Genomic DNA, 7535 nt, shown 5'->3' with positions numbered 1-7535 from the left:
CAGTTGGCCACTGCCCAGAGCCTAGGCGCTACCTAGGCTGATTTTTAGAACACTGTTTATATGTATGTAATAAATTTACTAAATCCTTCTAGTCCGCTCGGCCCCCGCTTAGGCGCTATGCCTCAACCCAACTTGCCGTCCGACTAGCGCTTAACATTTTTTTTTAACCTTGATTACCAGTGATTAATTAAACTTCATTAACGTAAAAGTGTATACTTGTCACTTCACCCTTAGTTGTTTTTGTGTGAAATATTTTATTGTATTTGGTTATCTTTTCAATCTCATCATTGCATGCATGTTAGGATCAAGTTCCTTAATACGCAGGAGATTAAGGTGAACGAGATGTGGTAATTACCATTCAAGCTCAAGGTGATTGACGACGAGTTCAAAGTTCTTTTAGATTCATTGGCTTCAAGGAACCTTCGTTTCTTTCAGTTTTTGCAACTTGGGTTTATTATGTTATAATTTCATATTTTTGTTTGCAAGCATCCTCTTATATATATTGGCTTCAGATTCTTCGTTTGTATTAAATCTTGTATTTACTCTTTTCATATGAAATATATTGTCTTTTTTAACAAAGAACTTTGAGCGAAATAAAATAATAACATATATATATATATATATATATATATTCCTTTATTTAATCTTTTCATTCATATTACAAATTCTTGACATCATCAATGTGTCAAGATATTCATGGTATTTATTCTTCTCCATTATTTGCTACGTAAAGAGAGAGATATGATCTATATGTTAATCCCATTTCATTACATGCTTATGGGCAGAATGTAATGATGTAGTCAGGTCCGCCATTGCAGGTGAATGTGCTGCTTTTATCATCGTAAGCGTAGCTATAAGCTTGCGGGCACTGATCCTTAAAGATCTTAGAGTACTCTGTGGGAGGACATGTCCCCGGTTGATCATTAGGCGGAGAGCAGCAGTACTTCGGCTCGCCATACGCCACACAAGCGCTTTTGCAACTGATGACACTTCCATCACCCGATTTTACTTGGAATTGAGTTGGGCACGCCGCATTAACATTCGCAGGGCAAGTCGAGGCCTTGCACTCGCCGGTGCTGCCTTGTGGAGCGACGGACATGGGCAAGTTGAAGCCGTCAACAAGGCTAACATCGTAAAAATCTTGACCCCCGTTTTCTGCGATTGTGATTTCTACTAAAGTTGCTGGTGGAGCTCCGCCTGCGCCGTTGCATGCAACCTGGCTAGAGCCACAGTCTGCAGTTTCACAAGAGAATTTTCCAGCGGCATCTGTGGAGCATCTAGTTCGAGCCCAGTCTTGAGTTTAATATTTTTGTTATATATTTCATTCACTGCTGCAATGGTTTTATATACATCTCACACACACACACGCATGCAATAAACTAAACCCATGAAACAGGCGTGCTTGCTGCCCATACTGTAAAGCATCAGAGCACATGATCTGACACCATGTGCTAGTCTGCTGCTGTACAACCTTACTGTGTTGTCTGATTCTTTCCTTTAACACTCCCCCTCAAGTTGGAGTGTGAATGTCAATCACACCCAACTTGCCCAGATGTGTATGGAAGATGGGTGCACGTAATGGCTTAGTAAATAAGTCTGCGACTTGCTCCCCCGTCTTGACATAAGAAGTTTTGATTTCTCCTTTTTGAATTCGCTCACGGACTGTGTGGCAATCGATCTCGATATGCTTTGTACGTTCGTGATACACTGGATTTGCAGCTATGTGCAAAGCGGCTTGATTGTCACAAAACAATCTTGCTGGCTGAGGATGGTTAACATGTAAATCTTCCAATAAATACCTCAACCAACTTAATTCACAAGTGGCAGTAGCCATGGACCGATACTCCGCTTCTGCGGATGAACGAGCTACTGTAACTTGTTTCTTGCTTTTCCAAGACACCAGTGATTTTCCAAGAAAAATACAATAACCAGTCACTGACCGACGTGAAATGGGACAACGAGCCCAATCTGCGTCGCAATAACCAGTTAAAGATAATTCACTTTGGGAAGAAAACATCAAACCTTGCCCAGGAGCTCCTTTAAGATATCGAAGGAGTCGATATGCTGCATCAAGGTGGTGTCGTTGCGGATCTTGCATAAACTGACTCAACGTGTTGACAGTGTATGCTATTTCCGGTCTTGTGATGGTCAAATAAATCAACTTCCCAATTAAGCGCCTATACCTCGCAGGTTCATGAAGTGAAGTGCTTCCTGTGGGTGTTAGCACTAAATCAGCCTCCATTGGAATTTTCATGGGTTTAGCACCAAGTAACCCAGCCTCCTCCAGTATGTCCAGTGTATATTTCCGTTGACAAATTGTGACTCCGGCTTTCGAACGTGCAACCTCGACTCCAAGGAAATATTTTAGAGGTCCAAGGTCTTTAATTCGAAATCGACTGCTAAGGAAAGTCTTTAGGTTCTTGATTTCTGTCTCGTCGTTGCCTGTAATCACCATATCATCAACATACAACAATACAATAGTGAGTGAAGTACCCTTGACTTGGGTGAACAGAGAGTAATCTGCCTTAGATTGGCAGAAACCGATGTCACTGATAGCCGAAGAAAATTCTCGAAACCAACTTCTGGACGCCTGTTTAAGACCATATAAAGATTTGTGGAGTCGACACACAATGTTCTCCCCCTGTCGACGATACCCCGGAGGAGGCAACATGTATACTTCTTCCTGAAGTTCGCCATGAAGGAAGGCGTTTTGGACGTCCATTTGATGTAATGGCCAATGCCGGACAGCAGCGATGGTCAGTAAGCAACGCACTGTGATGAGTTTGGCAACTGGGGAAAAAGTTTCCTTGTAGTCGATACCTTCACGTTGGGTGAAGCCTTGGGCAACGAGACGCGCTTTGTAGCGATCAAGAGTGCCGTCGGAGTGGTACTTGAGTTTGAAAACCCATTTGCATCCGATAGGCCGGTGGCCAGACGGAAGAGGAACGAGACTCCATGTTTTGTTGTCGTCGAGAGCTGTGAGTTCGGCCTGCATGGCTGCAACCCAGTGGGGATTTTGACAAGCCTGTTCATAGGTAGTAGGCTCCACCAAGTGGGAAATGTGAGAAACAAACCGTTGATACCCAGGAGATAAGCAAGAATAGGAAACATACCGATGTAGCGGATAGCACGTGCTGGACATGGACCGCGAGAGGGACTCGGTTGGTGTGAGCAAGGTGGAATGATGAGCCACATAATCTTTGAAGTGAGCCGGTGGTTTGGTGGGGCGAGTAGAGTGACGAGGTGGAGGTGGTTGGAGAGACACTGGAAGGGAGAGGCGATGAGAGACGGGGTCAGATGGGGGGTGATTGTCGGTGGTGGTAGGTAACGCGGGAAGGTTGAAGTATGATGGGGAAGATTCGTGGGTGGCAGAGATAATGGGTGAGGGAGAAGTGGAGGGAGTCTCAAGGTTGGTAGGGGGGAGATTTGACAAAGGTGGAGGGGATGATGAGATAGGCGTGTGGACCGTGGGATGGGAGGTGGTGGGAATAAGGGTATTTGTGCCTTGGATCATGTCGTGAGGTGGATGGATAAGGGGAGTAATAGGCAGGTCATTTTGGTCAAGGGTTGGTGAGGTGGTGTAAGGGAATATATGTTCATGAAAGATGACATCACGGGAGGTGAAAATTTTATGGGTGAGAAGATCATATACCTGATAACCCTTTTGACCAAGTGGGTAACCAAGGAAAACACAACGACGAGCACGGGCGTCAAACTTAGTGATGGGTGTGAGGTTGGTGGCATAACTAAGGCACCCAAAAACTCGTAAGTGGGAATAAGTAGGTGGTGTATGATGCAAAAGTTCATATGGAGACTTATGAGAAAGCAAGGGTGTAGGTAGACGATTGATGAGATAACAAGCGGTTTGGATACTTTCCCCCCAAAATTTTAAAGGTAAGTTGGCTTGAAATCTAAGAGCACGACCAACATTTAAAAGATGCCTATGTTTACGTTCGACTACCCCATTTTGTTGTGGTGTGTAAGAACAAGAATGTTGGAAGGAGGTTCCACATGAGTCTAGGTAAGAACGCATGGAAAGAAATTCACTCCCATTATCCGCACGAAGAGCTTTAATGTTATGATGAAATTGGGTTTTGACCTAAGAGAAAAAGGATTTTAGTAATGATTGTGTGTCGGATTTGAAATGCATGATATGTACCCAAGTAAAACGAGTGAAATCATCCACAATAGTGAGAAAATATCGTGCCCCATAGTGTGTTTGATGTTTGTGAGGACCCCAAATATCACAATGAATTAAATCAAAAGGTGCGGAAGATTTTATTTCACTAGTAGGAAAAGGTAAACGAGTTTGCTTTGCTAAAGGGCAAACTTCACAAATGTGTTTGGAATCAAACATTATTTCAGCAGTGGTTTTGGCTAAGGAATGTAAAGGTGCGGATGATGGGTGCCCAAGGCGCCGATGCCATAGACTTGTGGTGTGGGAAATGTGGTTGGCAAGGTGAGGATTTTGTGTCGGGGTGAGGTAGTAGAGCCCATCAAAATGCTTGCCCAGGCCAATCATCCTCTTCGTATCCATGTCCTGCACAGCACAAAAATCAGGATAGAACGTCACTATACATCGCAAAGCTCTTGTCAATTTACTAACAGACAATAAATTGACGCGGAACTTTGGTACATAAAAAACTTTATCAAGAGATAACTCATGTGACAATTTCATTGAACCAATCCTTTTGATTTCAGCTTGCCCCCCATTTGGTAAGCCAACATAGTCATGCTGAGCATCCATGATGTTGTGTGTTGGTGGCGAATGAGAAATATGATCAGTGGCTCCGCTATCAACGATCCAACATAGATTCGAATGTGGATCTGTTTGTGCTATATTGCATTTAGGCAAGAAAATACCTGTTGCATTGGCAAGTGGCTGTCCATTACCGTTACGAAGCATGGCGATGATTTGATTATACTGCTCGGTAGTGAATGTAGGACCATCAGAAGCATTGGTCTTGGTGGTTGTGGTAGGGGTGATAGCCTCGGCATTGTTGGCTGCTCCTCTCTTGTTCTTGGGCTTCACATTTTTTCCATGCCATTTGTGTCCTTCTGGGAACCCAATGATGTAATAACAACGATCCACCAAGTGTCCATCTCCATCACAGTAAGTGCATTTGAGTGACTTACGTGAAAATGTGTTGGAGGTCTTGCTATTGGATGAGGATGATGCATAAGTTCGCTGGACGTGCATCGCATGCGAGGATGTCCCCATATCGCGACGACTAGCCACATCCATCTGCCGTTCATGTTGAAGAATAAGGCCATGGACTCTGCGTGTATCAGGTAGTAGACTCATCATCAGAATCGAGCCTCGTACAGTTGCATAGGATTCGTTCAATCCCATCAGAAACTGCATAACTCTTTCTTTCTCTTCCCGTTCAGCAAGTCCTCTCAAACCTGTGCAAGTGCAATCTAATGGATCATGATATGACGATAACTCATCCCATAAGGCCTTCATCTTTGTGTAATAGGCAGAAACAGAGAGCTGCCCTTGATGATTTTCAACAATTTCTTGTCGAATCTGGTAGATCCTCGAGTCACTACTCTGTGAGAATCTGTCTCTGAGATCGCTCCAAACTGCAGCAGCAGTTTCGGTGTACATGATGCTGCCGGCTATGTCTGAGTGGACTGAATTCACAATCCATAATGTAACCATGTCATTGCATCTTTTCCAGGCCGCATAATTTGCGTCCAGTGATGAGGGAGCCTTGATGGTTCCATCAATGAACCCAATCTTGTTCTTTGCGCTGAGACCCATGCGCATGGCACGGCTCCATTGCCCGTAGTTGTTTCCATCAAGAGTTTTGGAAACCAGGACAAGTCCAGTGTGATCTGAGTGATGAATGATGTATGGGTCTGAGAACTCCATGAGATTCTCATCTGATTTATTGTTTTTAGGTTTGACTGGTTCTGTCATGTTGTGGTCAATGGTATTTGTGGGTGAGCTGTAGAGATTACGGAAAGGTGAAGGTGAAGGAGCAAGAAAACTACTTGGGCGAAGGTGAATGTGAAAATATTGAGGGTGGCAATGAGACTGAAAATGGCTGTGGAGATTATTGTGTTTGTGGTGGCGGAAGCATGAAAGAGTCACCGGAATTGGTGCTCTGAAATAGAAGAAGGATGTGTCATGCCCATACTGCAGTTCTCGGTTTGTTCCGGACCAGGAAGGGATGGCTCTGATACCATCTTGAGTTTAATATTTTTGTTATATATTTCATTCACTGCTGCAATGGTTTTATATACATCTCACACACACACACGCATGCAATAAACTAAACCCATGAAACAGGCGTGCTTGCTGCCCATACTGTAAAGCATCAGAGCACATGATCTGACACCATGTGCTAGTCTGCTGCTGTACAACCTTACTGTGCTGTCTGATTCTTTCCTTTAACACCCAGAAGCGACCAGACCATGGGGATGGAGCGTCCACTGACTGGCTAGCTTTGGATGCTAGTTCGAACCCGGTGGATGGTAATTGAGGTTTTTGGCCACCGGTTAGGGTTGCTGGCCAGACAGTGTCAGGGCAGTTGTTTGTGAAAGTGATTTTCGCTGCATGTGCACCTGCATTTATATTCAACATAGTAGATGCTAAGAATATTGATACAGAAAATCTTACATACAATTGTAAAATATATCAAATTAATAAAAATAAATAAATAAATAAACAATTTGAATTCATTTTAAGAACTTTTTCATAACTAATCAGTAATTTTATTATAAATATACTTTGATGATTATTCATCTAATTTCATGATCTCATCACCACATTGGCCGGCTCACTTCTATGTACCCGCATTACTCATCCTCAATCGTTATTCTCTTTTACACTCTTTACCGTCACTTTTAACATTGTTACAATATAATGTGGACCAACCCCTCTCTAATATTTGCATCCGGCAGGCATGCATATTAGAACTAACACGAAACAAAATAGAAAAGAAATAAATAAGAAGTTTGTATAATAATACCTGAGAAGAAGAGGATGGCCAAGGTGAGGCCGAGGAGGGAAGCTACTTGGCTCTTCATCATCGTCATTGAATCTTACTTGCCTGCTTGTTGCTAATTAACTTGAACTTATGATTTGATGATAAACTTAGGAACCAAGGGGGGCTTTTTATAGGCTTATAGCGTACCTAACCTGTTAGATATTTTGCATGAGCAGTAATTGCGGGCCTATGTTCAACTGTGACTCGTAAAACGAACGCGTAAACTAATAAATAGACTAGGAATAGTATTTAGTATTTGGTCTTGGACTGGTCTAGGTATCATCCTTGACGTACAATAACTAACAAATTCAGCTTTAATCCGTAAAACTAACCACCGTTTAGTAATTATTTCATTTTTCGATTTTTATTTTTGTGTTAAAAAATAGGAAAAAAACATAGAAAAAATGAGGGATATAGAAAGAAGGGGATGGTGAGAGACATTCTAATTAATGGTATTATAACGAACTGTCACGCATTTTTAATCACTAATCCCACATTATATAAATGGTTTGCGGGCACATTTTCATATATGATGAT

General features: G+C 42.6%; 1 protein-coding gene across 1 annotated transcript; it reads right to left on the bottom strand.

Moving 5' to 3' along the window:
* Positions 1-594: 594 nt before the first annotated feature.
* On the bottom strand, positions 595-7090 carry LOC137707803 (thaumatin-like protein 1a). The gene is made up of 3 exons (XM_068446719.1): positions 6981-7090; positions 6411-6573; positions 595-1292 (listed from the first exon to the last, which is right to left on the bottom strand). The coding sequence occupies exons 1-3, from the start codon at positions 7045-7047 to the stop codon at positions 776-778; spliced, it is 747 nt and encodes a 248-aa protein (XP_068302820.1). The 5' UTR covers positions 7048-7090; the 3' UTR covers positions 595-775.
* Positions 7091-7535: the final 445 nt, after the last annotated feature.

Source organism: Pyrus communis, chromosome 11 (genome assembly GCF_963583255.1).
Source record: "Pyrus communis chromosome 11, drPyrComm1.1, whole genome shotgun sequence".
In the NCBI taxonomy this organism is placed as follows: Eukaryota; Viridiplantae; Streptophyta; class Magnoliopsida; order Rosales; family Rosaceae; genus Pyrus; species Pyrus communis.
Note: the sequence above shows the minus strand (reverse complement) of the source record. Positions and strands in the feature narration are given on the sequence as shown.

Bases quoted from the DNA above. Each gene is read 5' to 3' on its own strand.
- LOC137707803 (XM_068446719.1), bottom strand. From the start codon at position 7,047: ATGACGATGATGAAGAGCCAAGTAGCTTCCCTCCTCGGCCTCACCTTG. The intron at 6,574-6,980 runs GTATTATTATAC...ATATAAATGCAG, and splicing joins GGCCATCCTCTTCTTCTCAG to GTGCACATGCAGCGAAAATC. The intron at 1,293-6,410 runs CTGGGTGTTAAA...TTAAACTCAAGA, and splicing joins TCCCCATGGTCTGGTCGCTT to CTGGGCTCGAACTAGATGCT.